This window comes from Eptesicus fuscus, chromosome 12, assembly GCF_027574615.1.
Source record: "Eptesicus fuscus isolate TK198812 chromosome 12, DD_ASM_mEF_20220401, whole genome shotgun sequence".
In the NCBI taxonomy this organism is placed as follows: Eukaryota; Metazoa; Chordata; class Mammalia; order Chiroptera; family Vespertilionidae; genus Eptesicus; species Eptesicus fuscus.
In genome coordinates this window covers 64108450-64122509 of record NC_072484.1, presented here as the reverse complement: position 1 = coordinate 64122509, position 14060 = coordinate 64108450, and the positions used below count along the sequence as shown (strand labels likewise).

At 51.6% G+C, this 14060-nt stretch overlaps 1 protein-coding gene across 2 annotated transcripts in view; it reads left to right on the top strand.

Annotated features, from left to right (window-relative positions):
• The first annotated feature begins 399 nt into the window (after positions 1–399).
• ALDH1L1 (aldehyde dehydrogenase 1 family member L1) overlaps positions 400–14060 on the top strand; it is a 39552-nt gene continuing 25891 nt past the window's right edge. The window contains exons 1-9 of one of the 2 annotated variants that reach the window (XM_008159507.3): positions 400–529; positions 2288–2522; positions 3352–3517; positions 5368–5469; positions 6303–6392; positions 7255–7392; positions 9318–9443; positions 10832–10923; positions 13469–13616. In XM_008159507.3, coding sequence (XP_008157729.2) covers positions 403–529; positions 2288–2522; positions 3352–3517; positions 5368–5469; positions 6303–6392; positions 7255–7392; positions 9318–9443; positions 10832–10923; positions 13469–13616 — 1224 coding nt within the window. In that variant the 5' untranslated portion in view covers positions 400–402. The remainder of the gene's footprint in view (positions 530–2287; positions 2523–3351; positions 3518–5367; positions 5470–6302; positions 6393–7254; positions 7393–9317; positions 9444–10831; positions 10924–13468; positions 13617–14060) is intronic. The other variant, XM_054723868.1, reaches the window with a different exon arrangement.

The window sequence follows — 14060 nt, the reverse complement described above, 5'->3', positions numbered from 1 at the left end:
CACTAACAAGCGAGGAAACTGAGGCTAGACCAAGATCACAGACTGGTTAGTTACTGAAATATGTTCAAATATACCTCAGGCAACGTGACCCCCGATGTTCCATGCCAACTTGGAGGGGTTTGAGTAGGAATCCCTAATTCTACCATCTCTGTACATCTCTCCCACTGTAACATCTAAAATCTGCTCCCTTCCCTTGGGGAACCTTTCCCTCTGGTCTCCCTGCAGTGGCCCGCCACTAGGAAGCCCCAGAAAGGGGGCTGAGAGGTTGGGGGAGGGGGTGCTTGTGAGATGCTGTGCAGCTGCCACACTTGGACCAGGGTCGGCTTGCTGGAGGCCAGCGAGCCCTTTCTAATGCTGCAACCTTATTCCTTCCCCAGGTCCTTCGCACCCACCCCTGCTGCCATGAAGATCGCAGTGATTGGGCAGAGCCTGTTTGGCCAGGAAGTGTATTGCCATCTGAGGAAGGAAGGCTATGAGGTCGTTGGCGTGTTCACTGTCCCAGACAAGAATGGGAAGGCGGACCCCCTGGGTGAGTGGGTGGTCTAGGAGCAGGGGATGGGGGTGTCCAAGAAGGCAGGCAGCAGTGGATGGGAGCAGAAGCTCGCAGGATCTTGTGGTGGGGCCGTGGGTATCCCTGGAGACCTCCTCCCCACCTGGTTGTGAGACGGGGCTTAAATCCTGGAGAAGAGCTATGGGAACACTCCGCCTGCTCCCAGCTCAGCTGTCTGGTTACTCCATGTTTCTCTGACCCGAGTCCTCAGGCCCTGAAAGGGATGCCAGGCAGGAGTCACTGTGTCCCCGCCACTGGGCAGGGCTGACTCACAGAGTGCTAAGCCCCACCCTGGCAGTTTCTGTTCAGGGGGATGGAATAGGGGCTGAGAATTTGCATTTCTAACCATTTCTCCCGGTGATGCTGATGCCTGTGGCTCTAGGAGGAGCAATTTGAGAATCAGGGGCTGAGCTGGGGGCCTCAGCAACCCAGCAAGATCCTCAGCTCAGATTCACTCACGGGTCCTCTCAGGCCTGACAGACATGGAAGAGGGGGCCAGGCTTAGGAAAGGGGCCTGTGGGGCTGACCAGACACAGACTTGGTTCATAAGGAAGAGGTGAGTCTCCCCAGACAGCAGTGCAGGCCCCGTTCTTAGAGCTGACCCATGACATAGCCTGAGCCCAGCCCCAGCCACCAGGTGACCATTGCCACCAGCTCCTGAGCCTGGACCCAGACTGGGGCTGCTACTTGACCTTACCCCAGATGCCATGCAGAAGTATTCCCTTGGTCACAGTGGGAACAGCTTTTGCAAGCACAGTCCAGTCTGCTCATACTGACCCCACCCTCCTTCAACACCTCTGGATGCCAGGGCACAGAGATGGAGGGTCTAGAAGGTGGGTCAGGTCCAGTCAGGGGCCAGACATCAGGAGCGCTAACAGAGAATCAAGTACAAGCAAGTGTCCGATGGGTGCCAAAGAGGGGCGGGCAAAAGAGAACTTGAAGGTACCGGTATAGGGACTGCAGGAGGCAGTGGCCACCACTAAGGCTAGGGGAAATCTAAGGAAGAAGTTGTGACTTCTAACACTTGGAATTGGGGGAGCTGTAATTCAGACCCGTGAGGAGGGTGTGCTGGCCATGGGGGCTGGTAACAGGGTCGGAAGAGGGGCTTGAGGGCTGGGACCTGGACCTTGGAGTGCCGACACCAGCAAGCGGGGGTTGTGTGCACTGAGGCTAGTTATGCAGATACTGGGAAGACTGCAAAGGACTCAGCTGCTTCTCTGGGGGAAGAAGTGAGGCTGGGGTAATGCTCACAGAGAGGAAGGAGCCCTCCTCCCCCCCCCCTCTTCTCCCCTCCTCTCCTCCCCCTCTCCAGCCTGTCAGTGTCCCTGCTGCACCCATATGGCCAGTGCTTTTGTGGTTTGCAGGTCCCAGACCCCTCCCCAGAGAGCAGGGTAGAGAAATAATAACTTGGTGATGGGCATGATGTGAGGCCTTGGGGAGTGGTATGAGGGCAGAAGGTCAGCCGTTGGGGGTTCGGCAGGAGTCTGGGATGGGGAGGAGCTCAGATGTCATCTCTCAGTTGTCAGCAGAAGTCAGACCAGATAGAGCAGTCCCTGAAACCTCACCCTTGGCTTGTGCTGCCCCTCTGCTGTGGGGTGGAGCCTGGCTGGGCAGTGGGGAAGGCTGAAAGGGACAGGCCTAGAGAGAAGAGGCAGGAGTTACTTTGCTGGGAAGGCAGAGGTGGCCACGTGTGGGTGGGTGCCAAAAGGGACTGGTTTCCCATTCCCTGTCCCACAGGCCTGGAGGCCGAGAAGGATGGAGTGCCAGTGTTTAAGTTCCCCCGCTGGAGGGAGAAAGGACAGGTTCTGCCTGGCGTGTTGGCAAAATACCAGGCTCTGGGTGCTGAGCTCAACGTCCTGCCCTTCTGCAGCCAGTTCATCCCCATGGAGGTCATCAATGCGCCCCGCCATGGCTCCATCATCTACCACCCGAGTCTGCTCCCCCGGCATCGAGGGGCCTCGGCCATCAACTGGTAAGGTGGCAACAACAGCCCCCTCTGCCTGAATTGTCATCCTTCCTTAGCCCAGAACAGGTGCCATGCAGGTGCCTAGCTGTGCTGCCAGATGGCATCCACACACCGGATTGGTTTAAGTGTTATCAATCAGCAAGAACACTCAGGAGAACTGGGGCTAAGCCTCGCTAAGTACTCTGCACTCCCACAGTGAGCTTCAAAGGGGGCAGGCATGTTCCCATCTTGCCTCGGGATCTCAGCAACAGTGTGTCAAGGGGCCTCACCCAGTAGGCTACCAGGACCACCAGCCAGGTGATGTGTCCAGAGGTCTGCTCTACCCTCTACCCGCTGCCATCCTCTCAGTAGCACCCCACTTAGAAAGAGCTAAAGATGGGGGATGAGAAGTACTAAGAAGACAATAAATGGGTGATGTGCCTGGTAGGTGGGGTCGTTTAGATGAGTAGTCAGGGTGGGGAGACATCTAAGCTGGGAAGAGAGAGTGGGTTTGCAGTCAGACTGGTCTGGTTGGAATTCTACAGCCACATCTCTGCACTTCTCTGCATCTGTTTCCTTGTCTGTAAAGGGGGCGTGCAATGCCTGTTACACCATTGGGGAAGATTAAGTTACATGAGGCATATCGAGCTTTTACCACAATGCCTGGTTGGTGTCGATAAATAGCATTTTATTTCTCCTTCCCACTCTCACCAGAACAGGCATGGATCCTCCCAGAGGTCGGAGGGGGTCAAAGGGGTGTGCTGGAGGGTGGCAGGGTCCATACAGGCTGCCCCCAAGTCGTCCCTCTCTGTGGTCCTTGCTGCTAGACTCAGGGTTTCATTCTTCTGTTCCCTAGGACCCTCATTCACGGAGATAAAAAAGGGGGGTTTACCATCTTCTGGGCAGATGATGGCCTGGACACCGGGGACCTTCTGCTCCAGAGGGAGTGTGAGATCCTCCCGGACGACACCGTGAGCACTCTGTATAACCGCTTCCTCTTCCCTGAAGGCATCAAAGGGATGGTAAGAGCTGGGAGCTGGCCTTGCCACGTGTGCCTGTTGTTCCCAGACACTCTTTCTAGGCCCAGCCTGCCCTGGAGCTGGCTGGGAATTTGTACCCCCAATTCAAGGGTTCTGGAGGGAGAAAGCTCTCATTACACAGTTTCAAAGAGGCTTGATTAGGACATTTAATATCCTGTATTAGGCAGGACTCTTGCTTACAACTGAAAGAACCAAACTCAAAAAGCTTTAGCCAAAACGGGGACATTTTGGGCTCATTAAATAGAGAAGACTAAAGGCAGGGATGGTGTCAAGCATGGCTGAATCCAGAGGCGTAAGCCATGTCACCAAGATTCTATTTCTCTCTTTTTCTTCACCCTAAATCTACTTTTCTGTTTGGTTACCTTCCTTCTTCGGTTGACTGCCCTCAAGTGGTAGGAAAAAAAGTCACTGGTACCTCAAGGCTTATACCTCTGGGCTCCAGGGGAAGGGAAATCCTCTTTTTCCTAGAAATCATGAATGAAAAATCAGAGAAGACTGATTGGCTGTTTGGGGGGTCATGTGATCACCCTGAGCTAATCACTGACCAGGATGATGTGGTACTCTGATTGGCTAGCCTCAGTCACATGCTTCCTGCTGTGGCCTGTGGGGGAAGGAAGGCTGGTCCAGTTGTAGTCCTGTGGACCGAGTTTCTTCCACAAGAAAACTCAGTGTTATCCGAGGAAGAGACAAGAATGACTGCTATCAGAGACACTTGCGCTTGGCTCGGCAGGCAGACCCGGTGGGACCTGACTCCAAAGGGGTTGGTGTGTGTGCGGGCCTGCTGGTGGTCCAGCGGGAGGAGGCCAGCCAATGATGGCCAGCATTCCTGCTTCTCACAGATTCCAGTGGCAGGCAGGGGTCAGCCAGGAGGAGTCTCCAGGAGGACAGCATTTGCTGTTTGGAAGTAGCGATGAGCATAACAATGCCGTGAAAGTGCTCACTGCTGCCCAGATGTCAGCAGCCTGGTGTGCGGCCACCTTTGACTTTTCCCGTGTGTAGAACTAGATGCCTCTTTGTGTTCTCTCCCATGCAAAGTAAACTTGCTGCAGATTTTGTATGAGAGACAGAGAAAGGGGTTACTTGCACATCTCACAGGAAACAATTAAAAATGTCCTTTAAGGCTGCGCTGTCCAATAGGACAGCCACTGGTCACATGCAGCTATTAAATTAACTTAAATGAATTCTAATTAAAAATTGAGTTCCTCAGTCTCACTAGCTACATGTCAAGTGCTTAGGAACGGCGCATGGCCAATGACCCCTGTGTTGGACAGTACAGGCGTAGAATGTGTGCATTGCCACAGAGCACTCCACTGGGCAGTCCTGCTTTAGACATTTCTGACACTCCCATCACTTCTCAGTCTCGCTGTGTCTGGGGCTCTCCCACAGCCCCTTCCTCACAATGAGCTCAGGCTTCTTGGCTGCCCTTCCCCCTACCCTGATTCCTTCTCCCACAATCTTCCTCTTCTCTTGAACAGTGAAACTACTTCCTGCTTAATCTCAGACCCCCAAACCATCGCGAGGCTCACGACACATCCTCCTTACCAGGCAGGGAAGGTTTCAGATAAAAACATGGAAATGTGCGTTTGTGTGTTCTATGTAATCTTCCAAAACCTTGTATAGTGGAGAGGGCGGAGTTTAGTGCCCATTGTACAGATTGGAATTGGATTCAAACTAGCTCCATCTCTTCATACAGGAGATATTTCTTGGCTCCTGTGGTGTGCCAGGCATGTGTGATTCGTGTGGGGCAGGGTCCAGACTCCGTGAGGACCCAGGGGACGGGAGTAAGGGGAAGGTCCTAATACTGGGAATGCTGACCGACTGGGTCTCTCCAGGTGCAGGCTGTGAAATTGATTGCCGAGGGCAGAGCCCCCAGAGTCCCTCAGCCTGAGGAAGGAGCCACCTACGAGGGCATTCAGAAGAAGGAAACAGCCAAGGTGAGTGCCAGGACTCTGCCCACCCTGAAGCCAGGCTATGCTCAGACTGGGGTGAGGAGGGCATCCTGGGGAAGCGGGGGTTCTGGCTGCCCAGCCAGATTGTAATGGTTTAAGGCCAGAAGAGAGGGCTGCCCAGGCTGGGGAAGCGTGAGCTAAGCTGTGGACAGGGAAGGCATGCGCACCCAGACAGGCAGGGGTCTGGGTCCTTTCTGGGTTTTTCTCCGTTTCTCTTTAGGAAGAATGGGCAGGCAGGGTCCCCAGGGAGAAGTGTGTGTGTGTGTGTGTGTATGTGTGTGTGTGTGTGTGTGTGTGTGTGTAAAATCAGCTGTAGTGCTGGCAGTCTCTAAGATGAGGACGAGAGATAATTCAGTTCCTCAAAGCTGTCACAGTAGTGGAGTTGGTGGGCTGTATCTCTGCTCCTCTGTTCAGGGCTTCTGGGGTGCTATATGGGGATCCATGTGAGTCCTGTAGGCCAGGAGGAGCTGTGGGCGACAGGGCACTATGGGATGGGCCTGCACTTTGTGCCGGGGACTCTGTGTAAGGCCTTGGCCATCTTAACCATGGAACAGTATCTCCCCCACACCATTAGTTCATGTTTACTCAACCTGCGAAAGTCTGAGGGTCAGAGAGCACCCGGAGCATGGGTACCAGGGAGACACCCACCCAGCTCAGGAACTCAGACTAGTGTCTGAGAAGAAGCCGGACTCCCCACTCTCTTCCCCGGGCTTCACCTACTGTCAAGGGCCCACAGGCTGGAGGGGAGGGCATAGGTGTTGCCCAGATGGTCAGCAAGTGGAGAGAGACCTGCTAAGCAGCCGCATCCTGCCCCACAGATCAACTGGGAGCAGCCAGCAGAGGCCATTCATAACTGGATCCGTGGGAACGACAAGGTGCCGGGCGCCTGGACAGAGGCTTGTGGGCAGGTGTGTTCATGCGTGACTGGGATTGAGCTAGATGCACTGGTGTGCCCCACTGACTGCAGAACTGGTTGGCAAACAGCCACTGCCCTGAACTCCAACCCCACCCGAGTGCCCCCAGCCACTTCAGCCCCTCCCCCAGGACCATGGGACCTACCTGCCATCCGGTGGCTAAAGGATCAAGGCCTCCAGGCCCTGCAGCAAACCTGAGGTTGAGCTGTGTTGGTTGTAAAATATTTTGACTCTCACCCCTGGGCTCGTAGAGACCCCAGGCCTACCTCTGACTTGGACTTAGCCCCAGGGGGAGAGGCAGCATGCTTAGGCCAGGGGCTGGGCCGGAGGCAAGTCAGATGGTGCTTACAGGCTCTCTTGAGGGGTCAGGGTCTGGCAAGACCATAAGCAGGGACTTTGCACCCCACGGAGGGCAGTCCTGTCCTCCACAAAGTCCCAGACTGTCCTACCCCTTGATCGTTGACCAACCACCCAGACTGTGTCCGGGAGTGCCCCTGCTGCCCTCACCACCACGGCACCCCTTTCAAAGTGACCAGTGCTTGGTGGCATCCCCAGGGCCGGTGTCCTCACTGTGGTGTCTTGAGCAGATGTCCTCCCAATGTCTGTCTCCCTGAGATCTGAGGCTGGGGCCAATACCAAAGGTCTTAGGGGCACACCGGGCTTAAGGGCTCCAGAGGCCGCCGAGGCCTTGCTTGTGCCCCTTGAGGCAGAGTTCCAGGCCCGCAGAGCACTGTCCCCCGCCCCCACATCATCTCCCTAGCCCTGCTCAGCCCTGCCCAGCCCTGCCTAGGCTGCCAGCAGTGGGGACCTCTTCTCATTCACTGCCTTCTGGCTCTCCTGTCCTGTTTCCAAACAGAAGCTGACGTTTTTCAACTCCACGCTGAACACTGCAGGCCTGGTGCCTGAGGGAGAAGCTTTGCCCATCCCAGGAGCCCACCGGCCGGGGGTGGTCACCAAAGCGGGACTGATCCTCTTCGGGAATGATGACAGAATGGTAACAGTGCTGCTGTGGGTCACATGTCCCTTGAGACTTCAAGGCCACACTGACTTCTGCCCAGGGGTTCTGGCCCTGCAGTAGACCCCAGGCTGCTCTGGAGAAAATAAGATGGCAGGCTCTAGGAGTCCATGTGTGCCCCTGACCACTGGATCTGCCCACTTCCTGTTCCAGGAAGGCTGGCCTTTTGCTCTTTTGGACCAGGTGCCCTTCCCAGAGCTGGGTGTCCTGTGAGAGTGTCAGAATCAGGGGGAAGCCCTCTGCAGGGAGTCCTGAACTTGGGGCCTCATATTAGTGCTGCAGAGTGTCCAAGCACCACTGGCGTGGTCATTAAAGCACCGTGCCTCAGTTTCCTTCTCTTTGAAGAGCCCTGGAGTCATGCCAGGCATATAGCATGCTCCGATTTGTATTAGCAGACTCTGCAGCTCAGAAACAGCTAACATTATGGAGCACTTTCTGTGTGCTGGGCACAGCTTTAAAACAATTTCCATGATTAAATTTAATTCTCCCAACAACCCTATGAGATATGTATTAATATTATACCCATTTTATAGAGGAGGAAACTGAAACACAGAGATTTAAAAAAAACAAAAACAAAAACAAACCTAGTTTGTGGCAGAACTGGGATTCAAACCCTAAAATTCTGGCTCTGAGGCCCACCAGTTGGCCATGGTTCTCTATTAGTGCTCACTCCGTGCATTGATGAGCAGGTCAGGACCTTAAGATACCAGGGGCAGGGAAGAAAGAGGACAGGCAAGGGACTGTGAACACGTTAGGGAATTTCAACAAACCCTGGATGCTGACCCTTGGCTGCATTGGTGTGTGTGTACAGGCCAATTTATCACGGCTGATAAATGCGGTCGAAAGACCAGATCTGTCTTGGATCACATTCCCTAGAAGCGGTTCCTGAGGTGGGAAATCTCGTGCACATGATTTCTGGACCATTTGGGGGAGCAGGCTAGGACAGAGGGTTCTGGAGCAGTCCAGCCTTAATCAGGACAGGCTCTGCAGTGTGACTTACATCAGCTGACCATGTCCCAGCATCCTCACATTACTCGGTTCTCTATTTCTGCACCCCCGAGTTAGGGTGGGGGTCAAAGATACATAGCCCCTGGTCTCCCTGTGCAGGGCCATGCTTATCTGCCAACATAGAGGGGGACACGGGTACAGAAGTAGGCCACTAACTGCCCGTGCTTGTAGCAGGGCCCTCTATGGGGGAAGGGTACCAGCTCCGTCCCCTGAGATATCCACAGTACAGCAGAGCAAAGGGGCAGCCTTGGTGGAAACCCTTGTTTGAACCATCTCTTGGGACTTTCCAGCCGGGCATGGCTGGGCTTTAGCTCACAGAAAGCTCCAGAACATATTCAAAAGGCAGCAAGCTAGGGGTCAGACATGGGACTTGGCACCAGATCTATTAGGGCCATGTGTGGTATATGCCATTCTTACAGACCTCTTATCAAACAGAGATGTCCTTCTCTACCCAACAGTACATCTGCTCCTCTTCCTACCTCAGTATGCCCTCTGTCCCCCAGAGGGACATATATGACCTTCACCAGATGTTCTCATGGGGCTTGGGGAGCTGGGGGATTTGGTGATGAATTGTTTTCTCAGTTGGTTTTCAAAGTAGTGCTGGAATTATCTTGTCTAATGCACAGGCATCGGTTTTATAGAAATAATAAAGCCATTACACATAAGAGAACGAGAGCATGGTGGGGTGGGTGACAGGGAGAGCGGAGCATGAGCTTCAGTTTCCTCTGTGTCCTTACACAGCAGCCTCCCCACTCTGAACGCCTCCTCATGCATCTGAGACCCCCTCTGCCTTTCTTGCGGTGAGGGCCGGAGAGGAAGCACAGCGCTCTCTGCAGACTTGCTCTCTTCCCTGCATCAGGGCAACCACAGGCCCTGTACAATCCTTTCTTGTGCAGCTGCTGGTGAAGAACATCCAGCTGGAGGATGGCAAGATGATGCCGGCCTCACACTTCTTCAAGGCAGAAGACAGCAGCACCCTCGAGCTGACGGAGGCAGAACTGGCCACCATGGAGGCTGTGCGGGTGAGACCACTTCAGGGCTACTGTCTGGTTGGGCAGGTCCTGCACTGCGCATGTGTTTTGTGACTCACAATCCCAGGAGTCAGGCTCTCCGCACTCTCTGTGGATGTGCTGGCCCCAGGCACAGTGTTGGTTCTATCCTGTCTTGGGGTTTTCTATGTCCACTTGCCCCTTTTTCCTCTACCTCTGGAAGTCTGAGATTTGGTCAGTTGTCTATGACTCTTCTAGGGACTCATTGTCAACAGTGGACAAATGAAACAGAAGCTCCTGGAATAGTGAGTCAGGTGCCAAGCCCAAGGTGTACCCTGGGTTTAGAGGGCTAGCTGGACAAACAGGCCCTCTGGAGCTTACAATTGAGTGGCATTCAGAGCAGTGAGATTATGTGTTTACTAGAGGCCCAATGCATGAAGATTTGTGCAAGAATGGGCCTTACTTCCCCTGGCTGCTGGCACCGCCTTCGCTCCGGCCCAGAGCCAACTTTCTGCCTTCTCACGCTGCCCAGAGGCCCGGAGTGGCTGGGGCAGTGCAGAATGCCTCTGGCTGCTCAGCACCTGAGTATGCAAATTAACCCGCCACCTTTGTTGGGTTAATTTGCATACTCACTCCTGATTGGCTGGTGGGCGTCATGAAGGTATGGTCAATTTGCATCTTACTCTTTTATTAGTGTAGATAGATGTCAGCAGCCACATGGGTGGGTGTGGATGTTGATGACAAGTACAGACCAGTGGGATTTATCAAGGGAGAGACAGGAGAACACCAAGAACTTCCTTATTCGAAAGCTGAACATTTGAATGTCTGTTTAAAAAAAAAGAAAAGAAAAGCATATTCATTCAAAAAATATTCTTGGACAATAAAAAATATATTAAAAAATATTCTTGGAGCAATTGCTCTGGCCCCAGCCCTATGTCCACTCTGGGGTTAGAGGGCCAGCTGGAAAAACTGGCCCTCTGGAGCTTACAATTGAGTGGCATTCAGAGCGGCATGAGATTATGTGTTAATAGAGCTGGACTTGAGTCAAAAGCTGCTACAGCTGAGTCCATCTGTGAAATGGAAAGAATAAACCCCACCTCCGTGGCTGTTGAGTGGTTGGAGGAGAGAATGCATATAAAAAAGGTCAATTTAGTAGCATCTATTAGGATCTATAAAAATGTTGGCAAAGAGCCTAACAGTCATCAAAAAAACAACAACAGGTACTTCTAGAGTGTGTACACATGTAGGGTTCTAAACACTTCAAGGGGTGGTCAGGCCAGGACCTTCAGGCTCCTTGAAGCAGCTGTACCTTGGAGTAGACAGAGAGCCAAGCCTGATACCATGCACACATCAGGGGCTGCTGTCACCCAGCTGACACCTGCTCCCAGCTCCCCTGTGTTCTCACCATGCCTGTTCTTCAGAGTGCCTGGAAACGGATTCTCCCCAATGTCCTGGAGGTAGAAGACTCCACCGATTTCTTCAAGTCGGGGGCCGCATCAGTGGATGTGGTGAGGTAAGGCCAGGAGTGGGATGGGGGGGGGGGTCCCATCCCATTTGTCTGAGGCTGTGCCACTCATCAGCCCAAAATGTAATGGTGGGAAACCACCACCATTTGTTATACTCATGATTATGCAGGTCAGTGATCCAGAAAGGGCCCGTGAGTGCAGGCCTGGCAGGCCATGCTGAATGGCTACAGGTCAGTGGACTGGCAGGAGCTAGGACAGCTGAGTAGGGATGTACTGCTGCTAGCTGGCTTCTCACCACCATGCCTGGCACCTGGGCCAGGAAGGCTGGCAGCTGCTTTGCTGGCACCACTGACCAGGCACCTGCATGTGGTGGCTTGGGGACTTGGACTTTTCATGGTGCTGAGAGCGAGAGTGCCAGCAAACAGGGCAGGTATGGTAGCACCTTTCGTCACCCAGCCTGGAAAGTCTCCCCATCGAGTCACTGCTCCTGACTTGATTGGTCTCAGCAGTCACAAGCCTATTCAGACTCAGGGGCAGGGGTAGGGGCAGGGGTCTGAGACCTGGGAAGAGAATGGAAAGAGGGAAGAGAATCAGCTAATGTATGACTGTTTTTAAAACTGCCACAAGCTTCAATACCCCCAGTTGAAGCCAAAGTGTGCAGAAAGTGGGGGTTGGGGGAGGACAGGCAGGTTGGGCCTAAGCAAATGAATCTAACCTCACAAGTGTTCCCATCAGATGTATGTTGCAGGTAAAGGAATCATGATTTCAATATTTTAAAAATTGAGGTATAAGTTTATGTACAGCGAAATGCACAGATCTTAAGACAGTAGTTTGGTAGGCTTTGGTTTAACTTGTGTAACCCACACACGCTATATAATATATAACCTATAGATGATGTGATATTTTTCATATACAACATAAGTTATATCTTGATCAAGATAGATACCAGCTCACCCCAGGAGGTTCCTTCCTCCTCTTTTCCAGTCAGTAGCCCCATGGCCCATAGACAATCTTTCACCAGAGATTAGTTTACCTATTCTTCAACTTCCTATGAATTGTCCTGCCTTTCATTTAACAGTGTAGAAAAAGAAGGTTCAGGATTAAAAAGAAAAAGAGCCCGGCCAGTGTGGCTCAGTGATTGAGCATCAACTCATGAACCAAGAGTTCACCAATTCGATTCCCAGTAAGGGCACATGCCCAGGTTGTGGGCTTGTTCCCTAAAATCGATAAAAAAAAAAAAACATATTTAAAAATAAAAAAGGGAGAGAAGGATGTGGAATACACTAAAACATCTTTGCTTATAACAATAGTAATTAATTTATTCAGTTTGGTTTAAGCAAAAAAGCCAAAAAGAAAAGAAGAAAAGAAAGTTCAAAAGTCTATAGCAGCTTTCTTTAGGCATAGTTGACTTCTCCAAAGAGTCAAATTATGTCATGAACTTGTCACCATCTATTGCTTCGTTTTCTGGGGCAGGAATTTTCTTCCTAGTGACAAGATGGCTGCACAGTAGCTTTGGCCTCATTTCTCGCCTTTACACCTTTCCCACTGAAAAGGGGATTGCTCCTCCAGCAGTTTTCACATAAGTCCTTGCCTGGAATTTACTGTCCCTGGTGGAGTCATGAACCAATCACTGGCCAGGGGGAGGCATGATGTATTTGCCAACTTTTACTACCCTCCTCTTCTGTCTCCCCTGGATACTGCAAATGTTCACTTGACTCCAGAGTTCCAAAACATCTGATTCAGACAGTTCTACCATTTCAATAGTTATGTAGGTGGAGGGATGAATTTTTGGAGTTTCCCGCTCTAGCATCTTTAGTCTTTACGTAGGCTTTTATTTATCTTACAAGTGAAATGGAAAGTATATGTTTGAATTTTAAGCAACTGCTTTACAGAGTGGTTTCCAAAGTACCATTTTACAATCTTACTAGCAGTGTATGAGAACTCAGTTGGTAAGGTCAGGCTTTATAATTTTAGACATTCTAATGAGTATGCAGCCATAACTTGTGGTTTTAATTTGCACTTTCCTAATGATATTGAGGATCTTTTCATATGTCATCCATATTTCTTCTTTGGTGAAACATCTGATCAATCTTCTGACCATTTTTACTTAGGCTGTTTTTTTCTTAGTGTTGAGTTTTGAGAATTTATAAAATATCCTGAATAAAAGCCCTTTATCAGATATGTGATTTGGAAATATTTTCTCTCAATCTGTGGCTTGCTTTTTAATCTTTAACAGTATCTTTTGAAGATTATTATTAATAGTTGGATTATCTCATTTACTCATCACAGAGTGGTAGCAGAGCTTTTATTATTCCCATATTACAGGTGAAGAAACTCAGACTCAGAAGAGTTTGTCACTTGCCCAAGGTCATAAATTAGTAAGTGGTGGAGCCAGAACTTGAAACCAGGGCCTTCTGAGTCCATGGACTGGGATCTTAACCCCAATTCTAGGCTAACACTCATGCTGTGGCTGCTGGGATGAGGGTCTGTTCTGCATAAATGTCTTTGGCACCACCACCGCTGCTGCTAGAATAACGCAGGACTGCCACGCCTCTTCCCATGCTCCCACTTTAAAAATCTCCTTTCCTTCAGGCTGGTAGAGGAAGTGAAAGAGCTGTGCGATGGTGTGGAATTGGAAAATGAAGATGTTTACATGGCAACCACCTTCAAGGACTTCATCCAGCTGTTAGTGAGAAAGCTGCGAGGGGATGACAAAGAGAGCGAGTGCATTGTTGACTACGTGAGTTCTGGGCTTCCCCACATGGGCATGACCCTATAGACCCCTCAGGCATCTACTACTATGGATCCAAAAGAACTCATGGGGGTAACCTAGATGTACAGAAAGGCAGGGCCCCCCAAGTGCCCACCTTTCAGTGTCCCAAGCTCTCCCTGGCAGCTCTGGAGAACCTGAGGATGCCAGGGCAGTAGGGCAAACTCAACAGAGGAAATTGCTGTCTAAGGCTCAGTATGTAGGCTAAGTTCTGAGTCCCAAGACACGAGACTAGGATAATAGAAAGAGGCCTTTACCGAGAATTTCTCTCCCTTTTTCTCCTTCGTTGGTTTTTCCAGCTTCATCTCTACTGTGCTCACAGCCCCTCCTAGATTACCTGCCTCAACTCTGGGGCCCCTGGGTGGCCCTAGCCCCTGGTTCTGGCACGACCTTCTCCTCCATTTGTCGCTGTAA